This window comes from Microcaecilia unicolor, chromosome 4, assembly GCF_901765095.1.
Source record: "Microcaecilia unicolor chromosome 4, aMicUni1.1, whole genome shotgun sequence".
Lineage (NCBI taxonomy): Eukaryota > Metazoa > Chordata > Amphibia > Gymnophiona > Siphonopidae > Microcaecilia > Microcaecilia unicolor.
This window is the reverse complement of record NC_044034.1, coordinates 287031551-287045087: the sequence shown is the minus strand read 5'-3', so window position 1 is coordinate 287045087 and position 13537 is coordinate 287031551. Positions and strand designations below refer to the sequence as shown.

General features: G+C 50.9%; 2 protein-coding genes across 2 annotated transcripts in view; one reads left to right on the top strand and one right to left on the bottom strand.

Annotated features, from left to right (window-relative positions):
* NCAPH (non-SMC condensin I complex subunit H) overlaps positions 1-5064 on the top strand; it is a gene marked incomplete in the record, with an annotated part of 295343 nt that extends 290279 nt beyond the window's left edge. The window contains 2 exon segments of the mRNA XM_030202485.1: positions 4023-4098; positions 4627-5064. Coding sequence (XP_030058345.1) covers positions 4023-4098; positions 4627-4686 — 136 coding nt within the window.
* The window catches only part of LOC115469697 (STE20-like serine/threonine-protein kinase), a 233442-nt gene continuing 224859 nt past the window's right edge, over positions 4955-13537 (bottom strand). The window contains 1 exon segment of the mRNA XM_030202484.1: positions 4955-6194. The gene's annotated coding sequence lies outside the window, so the exon portion shown is untranslated.

Genomic DNA, 13537 nt, shown 5'->3' with positions numbered 1-13537 from the left:
GCATAGCCGCAATGTGTCCTTGCCGGACGATCTACCGGTCGGGGGGGAGGTTAAAATTTTTTTACCAAAGGTGGCCTCTTGTAACCTCCAATCAGTGGGTTCTTCAAATAATCCGGCGGGGATACTCCCTCAATTTGATCTCCAAACCACCAAATTGCCCACCGGGAGCTCAATCCTTCAGCTTCCAGCACAGGCAGGTACTTGCAGAGGAACTCTCTGCTCTTCTCAGCGCCAATACGGTCGAGCCCGTGCCACCGGGGCAAGAAGGGCTGGGATTCTATTCCAGGTACTTCCTTGTGCAAAAGAAAACGGGGATGCGTCCCATCCTAGACCTAAGGGCCCTGAATAAATATCTGGTCCGAGAAAAGTTCAGGATGCTTTCCCTGGGCACCCTTCTTCCCATGATTCAGAAACATGATTGGCTATGCTCCCTGGACTTAAAGGATGCTTATACACACATCCCGATACTGCCAGCTCACAGGCAGTATCTTCGATTCCGTCTGGGAACACAGCATTTTCAGTATTGTGTGCTGCCCTTCGGGCTCGCCTCTGCGCCTCGGGTGTTCACAAAAGCCTGGCGGTCTTTGCAGCGGCGCTACGCAGGCTGGGAGTGCATGTATTCCCTTATCTCAGCGATTGGCTGGTGAACAACACCTCGGAGGCAGGAGCTCTACAGTCCATGCAGATGACTCTCAAACTCCTGGAGCTACTGGGGTTTGTTATAAATTACCCAAAGTCCCATCTCGTTCCTGTTCAACAACTAGAATTCATAGGTGCTCTGCTGGACTCTCATACAGCTCGGGCCTATCTTTCCGAGGCGAGGACAGACAACCTTCTGGTTTCCTTGGCCAGAGCGTCTCAGCAGATCACAGCTCGGCAGATGTTGAGACTTCTGGGCCATATGGCTTCCACAGTTCATGTGACTCCCATGGCACGCCTTCACATGAGATCTGCTCAGTGGACCCTAGCTTCCCAGTGGTATCAAGCTGGAGGGGATCTAGAAGATGCAATCCTGTTGTCCACCGCTTTTCACAACTCCCTGATCTGGTGGGTGATTCGATCCAATTTGACCTTGGGACATCCCTTTCAAATTTCTCAGCCTCAAAAAGAGCTGAGCACAGATGCATCTCTCCTAGGGTGGGGAGCTCATGTGGATGGGCTCCACACTCAGGGAGCTTGGTCCCTTCAGGAATCAGGTCTTCAGATCAATCTCCTGGAATTGCGGGCGATCTGGAACACTCTAAAGGCTTTCAGAGATCGGCTGTCCAACCAAATTATATTGATTCAGACAGACAATCAGGTTGCCATGTACTATGTCAACAAGCAGGGGGGCACCGGATCTCGCCCACTGTGTCAGGAAGTCATCCAGATGTGGCTTTGGGCAACCTCACGAGTGGTCTCTCAACAGGGCAGTTGTCCGCAAGATCTTCCGAGCGTGGGAAACCCTCTCAGTGGATCTTTTTGCCACTCAGATCAATCACAAGGTCCCTCAGTTCTGTTCCAGACTTCAGGCCTACGACAGGCTAGCCTTGGATGCCTTTCTCCTACGTTGGGGGTCAGGCCTTCTGTATGCGTATCCTCCCATACCTCTGGTGGGGAAGACTTTGCTGAAACTACAGCAAGACTGCTGAACCATGATTCTGATTGCGCCCTTTTGGCCGTGTCAGATTTAGTTCCCTCTTTTTCTGGAGTTGTCCTCTGAAGAACCATGGAGATTGGAGTGTTTTCCGACCCTCAGAACGAGGGGGTGCTTCTGCATCCCAACCTCCAGTCTCTGGCTCTCACGGCCTGGATGTTGAGGGCGTAGATTTCGCCTCCTTGAGTCTTTCTGAGGGTGTCTCCCGAGTCTTGCTCGCTTCCAGGAAAGATTCCACGAAGAGGTGTTACTCTTTTAAATGGAGGAGGTTTGCCGTCTGGTGTGACAGCAAGTCCCTAGACCCTCGCTCTTGTCCTACACAGACCCTGCTTGAATACCTTCTGCACTTGTCCGAGTCTGGTCCTAAAACCAACTCCTTAAGAGTTCACCTTAGTGCTATTAGTGCTTATCATTATCGTGTGGAAGGTAAGCCTATGTCTGGACAGCCTTTAGTTGTTCGATTCATGAGAGGTTTGCTTTTGTCAAAGCCCCCTGTCAAACCTCCTACGGTGTCATGGGATCTCAACGTCGTTCTCACCCAGCTGATGAAAGCTCCATTTGAGCCACTGGATTCCTGCCATCTGAAGTATTTGGCCTGGAAGGTCATTTTCTTGGTGGCTGTTACTTCAGCTCGTAGAGTCAGTGAGCTGCAAGCCTTGGTAGCCCATGCTCCCTATACTAAATTTCATCATAACAGAGTAGTCCTTCGCACTCACCCTAAGTTCTTGCCGAAGGTGGTGTCGGAGTTCCATCTGAGCCAGTCAATTGTCTTGCCAACATTCTTTCCCCGTTCTCATACCTGCCCTGCTGAACGTCAGTTGCATACATTGGACTGCAAGAGAGCATTGGCCTTCTATGTGGAGCGGACATGCCCCTTCAGACAGTCCGCCCAAATGTTTGTTTCTTTCAACCCCAACAGAAGGGGAGTGACTGTCAGGAAACGCACCATTTCCAGTTGGCTAGCAGATTGCATTTCCTTCACTTATGCCCAAGTTGGGCTGACTCTTGAGGGTCATGTCACGGCTCATAGTGTTAGAGCCATGGCAGCGTCAGTGGCCCACTTGAAGTCAGCCACTATTGAAGAGATTTGCAAGGCTGTGACGTGGTCATCAGTCCACACATTCAGATCTCATTACTGCCTTCAGCAGGATAGCCAACGCAACAGTCTGTTTGGGCAGTCGGTGCTGCAGAATCTGTTTGGGGTTTAGAATCCAACTCCACCCCCTAGGCCCATTTTTGTTCTGTTCCAGGCTGCACTCTCAGTTAGATGTTTCTTTGTAGGTCAATTTTTTGTTATGTCCTCGCCATTGAGAGGCCCAGTTGACCCTGTTTGTTGTTTTGAGTGAGCCTGGGGGCTAGGGATACCCTTATGTGAGAACAAGCAGCCTGCTTGTCCTCGGAGAAAGCGAAGTTACTTACCTGTAGCAGGTATTCTCCGAGGACAGCAGGCTGATTGTTCTCACTAACCCGCCCAACCTCCCCTTTGGAGTTCTTTGTTTTTGCTTTATAAGTTGACTGAAGTGGGACTCTCACACAACGGGCGGGAAGAGGGCCGCATATGCGCGGTGCGTGCACCCACGCGCTCGAAGGTTTTAGGAACTTTCGTTTCTAGGAAGATTTTCTGGATCTGGGGCTGCAGTGGACGTCACCCCATATGCGAGAACAATCAGCCTGCTGTCCTCGGAGAGTACCTGCTACAGGTAAGTAACATTGCTATGCTGCACAAGCTGGCATGTTTGAAAATATAAGTGAGATTAAATAAAAATGCTACCAACCATAAAGAACAATGTAGATGCAGTAACTCATAGGTTTGCTTGCTTTGTTTTGAGTATTCGGGGATGATGGCTGCTCGGGGAAAGGAAAACTCAGACTAAGCTAACTGATTTCAGCGTTTTGACATCACTTCCTCTCCTATTGATCCTCCTTGTGCTTCGCAGAGCCTTCCACTCAAGCACCTTTGATACACACTTCCTATGTGGGCAGGACCTGGCAGTGCGTCGCAATGTGCTTGAGCAGAGTGTAGCTGTGCATTTTGGACATGATCCTCTAGCCAGAACAGGAAGGTTTGAAGAGAGGGTATTCTGGGATTCTGTGGAGATGAAGCATTATGTATTTGGGGGAGGGGCAGGAGGAAGACTGGAAGGCATGCTGTGCTTCAGCATTTGGAAGGAGGGGGGCAATGCCCATGAACGAGGCAGTTTTGGCCACCTGCCTTCTTTGCACCCTGTGTGGCTGCAGATACCTTCCTACGGTCCTGCTCTCAGATGGAAACGGAAAGCCCAATAATTTGGTGTTCACAGCTACAGTAAAAATCACACTTCCTCCTTTCCCTGGTCTACATCCAGCGTGTCTATTACCTATATGACTCTCTTGCTTTCGTTTTCAGGTTACCCTCTGTCATGGCACAGAACCTGTCAGTACCACTTGCCTTTGCCTGCCTCTTGCACTTGGCTAATGAAAAGGTATGTCTCTGGAATAAGAATTACAATAATCTAAATCGGTGGTTCCCAAACCTGGTCCTAGAGGCACCCCAGCCAGTCAGGTTTTCAGGATATCCACAATGAATATTCATGAGAGATTTCCATGCACTGCCTCCACTGCATGAAGATCTCACTCATGAACATGCATTGCAGATAACCTGAAAACCTGACTGGCTGGGGTGCCTCCAGGTGCAGGTTTGGGAACCACTGATCTAAGCTATGTTTAGCCAATCAGATTGCCTGACTTAATAACGGTTGCTAATGGATTTTTGATGCTAGTAATCTCATGAGAAAGATGGTTGTTGAATCCAACTGCATTCAACAAAGAGAACTTCTTTCACTCTTGGCTTTAAAATTATAAAATTTCATCTTTGTTGGCACTTTATAATTAAGAGCATGATTATTCTTTGATCCATGGGGGAGTTTTAGCAGAGAGATTGTTCAATCTAAATTTGGTTACTCTGTGATTCTTGGAGGGTTTTTTTTAAACATTTGTTTATCATTCCCCAGAATTTGAAACTTAAAAGTGTTGAAGACCTGTCTGACATTTTTATTAGCCAAGGAGACTGACATACATCCTCAACAAGAAAGGAGAGGAGTGTGCTTACTGCGAAAGGATGCTCTGGTTTATAAAAAGAGGAGGGATACACATTTGCATGTTCCATCCTATGATAAGATCTCCAGGAAGAAAACTGATTGGAGACAGCAATCACCTAGTAAACAACTGACTTTGAGTTACTCAGAAGTAAACCATTCATTTCCATCTTCCTGGTATGAGTAGCTATCAGTGTGGGTGCAATAAGTGGGAATATTTTTGTTTGGCCTTTTTGTTTTTGCATTTTTTTTTTTACACCAAAATAACATCTGGATCTCAGCTACCAAGTGAGCAGGTAAAATTTGGAAGACTGCAATTGTTCCACCAAAAACTACTCAAAATTACAAAAAAAACCAAAAAAAAAAAACAGTTTTCTCCAGAGAGGATCTACTCTGTAGTGGAAAAGGAGAAATATTCAACAGTTCCTGTAATGCCTTCTGCATTGGCTCCTCCTGATTGGAGGGCAGCAGCCATGTATCTGTTTACATCACTCTTCTGCCTTGGCTTAATGGTAAGATCTAAGGAGCTCAGCAGTCTGACCTTCATACTCAAATTTGACACCTCATTTCATAACCTCTAACTGTACAGATGCAAGTACTCAAAGTTTGTGATACCCTAGTAGCAAATCCTTAAAGGCACAGCGGAGAGATGCTTATAGCATATCTCCCCTAGTTTTAACATTTTGTCTTGTACATAAACCTTGTAGTCTTCATATTTCTTTTTTTTATTCTGTTTTACTTTATTGTATATCATATATATGTGTGTGTGTAAATAAGTGCTTATGTCTAAAATAAATCAATGCAGATTTTTGTAGCTGTCAATTTTGTAGTTTTTTTTTTAAAGAATTATCCAGCATCCAAGGATGCTATCAGCCAAAGAATCAGCACACTAATATCTCTGATTTTAATTTTCTTGACAAGAAACATTTATAATTGGGATCTTACCCAAAAATGACAGCCTTGGTTGGTTGGTTGGTTTGTTTTTGTTGTTTTTTTTTTTTTGCTTCTCAGGGCTAGTAAAGATCAAAACTAATTACTGTCACCACTAGAGTTCTTAAGTTGGACTTCAGGTCTTCAATTTAAACCTATTCAAAACAGTTGTAATTTACACAAGCTTAAACTGTTTTCACACAAGTTAGTTACAATCAGGTTTGATAAATATGCCAATTTCAAGTCAGACTCAGGAGAACTCAAGTTTTAAAAAAGCCATGCCAATAACTAATTGGTTTGTATTTAATTTCAAGTATACAAAGCATATATTTGCAGAAATCTAAAATAGTTAGTCCTTTAAAATAAAGGGCTTAGCTTAGCACTGTGGGTAGAATACTTGGTTTCCAGATTCCTGCCCAAGATTGCTCAGATAAGTCATAGAAGTGAAGCACAGACAGGGGTCTGGGATGACAGACGTACAAGAGCACTGCTGTGGAACTCAATCTTGCAGGAGCCTTCTTCCAGTAAGAAAACTTGTCTCTTATGCATACCATCTGGGAGAAAATTATAAAGAATAGAAAAAAATGGGGGGAGGGGTATAAGCAATTTATTTTAAACCAGAATAACACTTCCTACTGAATAATAATTATCCAAGCTTTGGAGTTTAGAGGAATAAGCCTAAATGAGATGAGTTGAATAACAAGGTGAAGCTTTGTACTTGATTCTGTTTATCGTGGTATCACAATTTCACTTAAGCTAGTCAACAGGAATATTTTTCTCTTGCTCTCATATTTATACAATGAACTGAAATAGAGGTCTTCCTTTCAATGTAACTTGAGTTAGACATCTTTGCTGTTCAGCCTGCTAAGACTAGCTTTAATGACCAGTGGAAGCAATATGCATTGCTCCACCTCCAGTACCACCATCTTTCAGAATGGCAGTGTCTGACCCCTATGTTGTACTAGAATGCACTGCTAGGGGTCATATGCCGCCATTTTGAATCTATAAACCATCTTTCTGAACAAACCATTCTATAATGCTATTCTCCGAGGACAAGCAGGCTGCTTGTTCTCACGACAGGGTGACGTCCGCGGCAGCCCCCACCAACCGGAAAAAGCTTCGCGGGACGGTCAGCACGCAGGGCACGCCCACCGCGCATGCGCGGCCGTCTTCCCGCCCGTGCGCGACCGCTCCCGCCAGTTCCTTTTTTTTCCGCGACTGGAGAGAGTTGTGCTTTGCCGCTCTCTCTGTTTTCAGCCGCCGGATTTCGATCGCGTTTACGCGGATCGTTGCTTTTCTTGTTTTTTGGTGACCGCCGGTTTCCTTTTTTTCAAAAAAAAAAAAAAAAAACCTGAGCGTGTGGAACACGCGCTCCCCTTTTCCCTCACTTCCAGCGGGGACGCCACATTGCGGCCTAGTGGTCGCTCGGTCGTCTCTTTTTTCGAGGTGTGACTCTAGCCACCATTGACGACTTTGACTTCGCCGACGCGATTTTTCCGTCGATGTCCTCGAAGGTCCCGAGTGGTTTTAAAAAGTGTGGTCGCTGCGGCCGGCCGATCTCGCAGACCGACACCCACGCTTGGTGCCTCCAGTGCCTCGGGCCGGAGCATAATATCAAGTCGTGTTCTCTGTGTCTCGGTCTCCGGAAACGGACTCAGGTTGCGAGGCAAGTTCTGCGGGACCGTCTTTTTGGAACTTGCGCCGGCCCCTCGACGTCGACCTCGAAGGCATCGGTATCGACGCCCGGCCCTTCGGTACCGGTATCGATGCCCGAGACATCGGCACCGATGGCAGCGACCCCAGGAGAACAGGTCCCGTCGGCCCGCCGGTCCTCCGGTGAGAGTGGGGGCGAGAGGCCGCGTGGGCAGTCGGCCCCGGTCACTCCCTCAACTCGTGGGCCACGGGACCGAACCCTGTCTGACCCGGTGCCTCGAGACCGAGGGGGATCGACCTCCTCCTCCTCCATGCCTTCCGGCGCCGGTGACGCGCACCGCAAGAAGGATAAGAAGCGTCGTCACCGGTCGCCCTCGGTGCATCCGGATATCGGAGAGGAGGCGACGCCGAAGCGTCATCGTCGAGAGGAGAGGTCCCCGTCGGTTGTGGAGGTACCGACGCGTCGGTGTTCCGGCACCTCGGTGCCGTCTCCTGGCTCCCAGCAGCTTCTGGCGCCGACGCCCCTACCGGCCCCACCGCCTTTCCCGGCAGCGGGCCTGGACGAGTGCCTCAGAGCCATCCTTCCGGGGATCCTGGAAGGGCTGATGCGCCAGGCTGTGCCGGCGCCGATGACTGTGGCGCCGGTGAGCTCTAGCCCGGCGCCGGGGCTGTCGACACCGCCGCCGCTTGCGGTGCCGGTCTCGACCGCCACGCAGGTGGAGTCCCCGTCGACGTCGATGGAGGGAGCTCCGTCCCCGCCGGCGCGGGAGTCCACCGCTCGACGACACCGAGACCTCGGTGCCTCGACGTCGAGCCGGGCCCGGTTCAGGACTCAGCTACATGAGCTTATGTCCGACACCGAGGATGAGGACTCGTGGGGGGAAGAGGAGGACCCTAGATATTTCTCCTCAGAGGAGTCTACGGGCCTTCCCTCGGACCCCACGCCTTCACCGGAGAGGAAACTCTCACCTCCCGAGAGTCTCTCCTTTGCCTCCTTTGTGCGGGATATGTCTATTAGCATTCCCTTCCCCGTGGTCTCTGTGGAAGAGCCGAGGGCCGAGATGCTCGAGGTCCTCGACTATCCATCACCACCTAGAGAGTCCTCCACGGTGCCGCTGCACAATGTCCTCAAGGAGACACTGCTTCGGAACTGGGTGCGACCATTAACTAACCCCACCATTCCCAAGAAAGCAGAGTCCCAGTACAGGATCCACTCCGACCCAGAGCTAATGCGGCCACAATTGCCCCATGACTCAGCGGTCGTGGATTCTGCTCTCAAGAGGGCACGGAGTTCGAGGGATACCGCCTCGGCGCCCCCGGGGCGGGAGTCTCGCACTCTGGACTCGTTTGGGAGGAAGGCCTACCAATCCTCCATGCTCGTGACCCGCATCCAATCATACCTGCTCTATATGAGCATTCACATGCGGACCTATGTGCAACAACTGGCGGACCTGGTCGAGAAGCTCCCGCCGGAGCAGTCCAGGCCTTATCAGGAGGTGGTCAGGCAGCTGAAGGCGTGCAGAAAGTTCCTGTCCAGGGGTATCTATGACACCTGTGACGTGGCATCTCGTGCTGCGGCCCAAGGTATAGTGATGCGCAGGCTGTCATGGCTGCGTGCCTCTGACCTGGACAACCGCACCCAGCAGCGACTGGCCGACGTCCCTTGCCGGGGGGATAACATTTTTGGTGAGAAGGTCGAGCAGATGGTGGACCAACTGCATCAGCGGGAAACCGCTCTCGACAAGCTCTCCCACCGGGCGCCTTCAGCATCCACCTCCACAGGTGGACGTTTTTCCCAGGCCCTGCAGGCTGCACCCTATTCTTTTGCAAAGCGTAGGTACAACCAGCCGGCCCGAAGGCCTCGTCAGGCACAGGGACAGCCCCAGCGCGCTCGTTCTCGTCAACAGCGTGCGCCTAAGCAGCCCCCTGCGCCTCCACAGCAAAAGCCGCGGACGGGCTTTTGACTGGATCCACGGGAACATAGCCGCCCTACAAGTGTCCGTACCGGACGATCTGCCGGTCGGAGGGAGGTTAAAATTTTTTCACCAAAGGTGGCCTCTCATAACCTCCGACCAGTGGGTTCTCCAAATAGTGCGGTGCGGATACGCCCTGAATTTGGCCTCCCTGCCTCCAAATTGTCCTCCGGGAGCTCAGTCTTTCAGCTCCCATCACAAGCAGGTACTTGCAGAGGAACTCTCCGCCCTTCTCAGCGCCAATGCGGTCGAGCCCGTACCACCCGGGCAGGAAGGGCAGGGATTCTATTCCAGGTACTTCCTTGTGGAAAAGAAAACAGGGGGGATGCGTCCCATCCTAGACCTGAGAGGCCTGAACAAATTCCTGGTCAAAGAAAAGTTCAGGATGCTTTCCTTGGGCACCCTTCTGCCAATGATTCAGAAAAACGATTGGCTATGTTCCCTGGATTTAAAGGACGCATATACTCACATTCCGATACTGCCAGCTCACAGACAGTATCTCAGATTCCGCCTGGGCGCACGGCACTTTCAGTATTGTGTGCTGCCCTTTGGGCTCGCCTCTGCCCCACGAGTGTTCACCAAGTGCCTCGTGGTGGTAGCGGCCTACCTACGCAAGCTGGGAGTGCACGTGTTCCCATATCTCGACGATTGGCTGGTCAAGAACACCTCGGAGGCGGGAGCCCTCCGGTCTATGCAGTGCACTACTCGGCTTCTGGAGCTGCTGGGGTTTGTGATAAATTACCCAAAGTCCCATCTCCAGCCAACGCAGTCTCTGGAATTCATAGGAGCTCTGCTGAATACCCAGACGGCTCAGGCCTACCTTCCCGAAGCGAGGGCCACCAATCTCCTGGCCCTGGCTTCGCAGACCAGAGCGTCTCAGCAGGTCACAGCTCGGCAGACGTTGAGACTTCTGGGTCATATGGCCTCCACAGTTCATGTGACTCCCATGGCTCGTCTTCGCATGAGATCTGCTCAATGGACCCTAGCTTCCCAGTGGTTCCAAGCCACCGGGAATCTAGAAGATGTCGTCCGCCTCTCCACCAGTTGCCGCACTTCACTGCTCTGGTGGACCATCCGGACCAATTTGACCCTGGGACGTCCATTCCAAATTCCTCAGCCCACGAAAGTGCTGATGACGGATGCATCTCGCCTGGGGTAGGGAGCTCATGTCGATGGGCTCCACACCCAGGGTCTGTGGTCCCTCCAGGAAAAGGATCTGCAGATCAACCTCCTGGAGCTCCGAGCGATCTGGAACGCACTGAAGGCTTTCAGAGATCGGCTGTCCTGCCAAATTATCCAAATTCGGACAGACAATCAGGTTGCAATGTATTACGTCAACAAGCAGGGGGGCACCGGATCTCGCCCCCTGTGCCAGGAGGCCGTCGGGATGTGGCGTTGGGCGTGTCGGTTCGGCATGCTCCTCCAAGCCACGTACCTGGCAGGCGTAAACAACAGTCTGGCCGACAGACTGAGCAGAGTCATGCAACCGCACGAGTGGTCGCTCCATGTCAGAGTGGTACGCAAGATCTTCCGAGAGTGGGGCACCCCCTCGGTGGACCTTTTCGCCTCTCAGACCAACCACAAGCTGCCTCTGTTCTGTTCCAGACTTCAGGCACACGGCAGGCTAGCGTCGGATGCCTTTCTCCTCCATTGGGGGACCGGCCTCCTGTATGCTTATCCTCCCATACCTTTGGTGGGGAAGACCTTACTGAAGCTCAAGCAAGACCGCGGCACCATGATTCTGATAGCGCCCTTTTGGCCCCGTCAGATCTGGTTCCCTCTTCTTCTGGAGTTGTCCTCCGAGGAACCGTGGAGATTGGAGTGTTTTCCGACTCTCATCTCGCAGAACGACGGAGCGTTGCTGCACCCCAACCTTCCATCCCTGGCTCTCACGGCCTGGATGTTGAGGGCGTAGACTTCGCTGCGTTGGGTCTGTCTGAGGGTGTCTCCCGGGTCTTGCTTGCCTCTAGGAAGGATTCCACTAAAAAGAGTTACTTTTTCAAGTGGAGGAGGTTTGTCGTGTGGTGTGAGAGCAAGGCCCTAGAACCTCGTTCTTGCCCTGCACAGAACCTGCTTGAATACCTTCTGCACTTATCAGAGTCTGGCCTCAAGACCAACTCAGTAAGGAATCACCTTAGTGCGATTAGTGCTTACCATTATCGTGTGGAAGGTAAAGCCATCTCTGGAGAGCCTTTAGTCGTTCAATTCATGAGAGGCTTGCTTTTGTCAAAGCCCCCTATCAAGCCTCCCACAGTGTCATGGGATCTCAACGTCGTCCTCACCCAGCTGATGAAACCTCCTTTTGAGCCACTGAATACCTGCCATCTGAAGTACTTGACCTGGAAGGTCATTTTCTTGGTGGCAGTTACTTCAGCTCGTAGGGTCAGTGAGCTTCAAGCCCTAGTAGCTCATGCTCCATATACCAAATTTCATCACAACAGAGTAGTGCTCCGCACCCACCCAAAGTTCCTGCCGAAGGTGGTGTCGGAGTTCCATCTTAACCAGTCAATTGTCTTGCCAACATTCTTCTCCAGGCCGCATACCCGCCCTGCTGAACGTCAGTTGCACACATTGGACTGCAAGAGAGCATTGGCCTTCTACTTGGAGCGGACACAGCCCAACAGACAGTCCGCCCAATTGTTTATTTCTTTCGACCCTAACAGGCTAGGGGTCGCTGTCGGGAAACGCACCATCTCCAATTGGCTAGCAGATTGCATTTCCTTCACTTACGCCCAGGTTGGGCTGGCTCTTGAGGGTCATGTCACGGCTCATAGTGTTCGAGCCATGGCAGCGTCAGTGGCCCACCTGAAGTCAGCCACTATTGAAGAAATTTGCAAAGCTGCGACGTGGTCATCTGTCCACACATTCACATCTCATTACTGCCTCCAGCAGGATACCCGACGCGACAGTCGGTTCGGGCAGTCGGTGCTGCAGAATCTGTTTGGGGTGTAAATCCAACTCCACCCTCCAGGACCCGAATTTATTCTGGTCAGGCTGCACTCTCAGTTAGTTGTTCTTCGTAGGTCAATTTCTGTTATACCCTCGCCGTTGTGAGGTTCAATTGACCTGGGTTCTTGTTTTGAGTGAGCCTGAGAGCTAGGGATACCCCAGTCGTGAGAACAAGCAGCCTGCTTGTCCTCGGAGAAAGTGAATGATACATACCTGTAGCAGGTGTTCTCCGAGGACAGCAGGCTGATTGTTCTCACCTACCCTCCCTCCTCCCCTTTGGAGTTGTGTTTCATATTTTATTGCTTGTCATTCAACTGGCGGGAGCGGTCGCGCACGGGCGGGAAGACGGCCGCGCATGCGCGGTGGGTGTGCCCTGCGTGCCGACCGTCCCGCGAAGCTTTTTCCGGTTGGTGGGGGCTGCCGCGGACGTCACCCTGTCGTGAGAACAATCAGCCTGCTGTCCTCGGAGAACACCTGCTACAGGTATGTATCATTCACTTTATCTACTATTTTTTGCTTTTCATACGCTAGTGTCATCTCCAACTTCTTTCCACCAGCCCTTTATGTCCCCCCTCTGGCTGAACCAAGACAGTCACGCATTGAGCTTGCTGTTGCCTTGCCTCACAGCGTGGTTGTTTCTTTAAAAAAAGGACATGGAGTAGAGGAAGGGTAGACTAGGGGACTGCTGCTCAACCCAGTCAGGTTTTCAGGATATCTAAAATGAATTTGCCTGAGAGATCTGCATGCACTACCCCCCCCCCCCCCCCCCCATTGTAAATATCCTGAAAACCCAACTAGCTGGGTGTGCCCCAAGGGCTGGTTGAAAACCACAGACCTAGGGGACTCCACCAGCTGAGCAACACTTCCATATTACATCAGTAGCTGTTTTGTGGGCAGTGTTAGACCCATTTCTCATCTTATTTCTTTTGCATCATTATCTATGTACACTTCCACTACTCTCCTTGCTCATGTTCCCGTTCTCTATGCCCTTACTTGCCCATGTTTTTTTTTTCTCTCCTTCCTCTTCTCCTGGATTCCAAACTTTTAATTTCTATTTGGCTACAGGTCTTTCCTGCTTCAGCAAGGGAATGTGCACCAGGGACAAAGATGAGCAGCTACAGAGAACCACACACTCGCTCTGTCAGCCCCACTGCCTGTTACAACAGCACCACCTACCAATCTAGTTACAGTAATTTTGCTAGTCCTGGATACATGACACACACACACACACACACACACACACACACATGAGATATGTCCTTCAGTATTTTATTCAAAGCGGATAAATACCCAATAAAAAGGGCAATTCTATAACTGGGTGC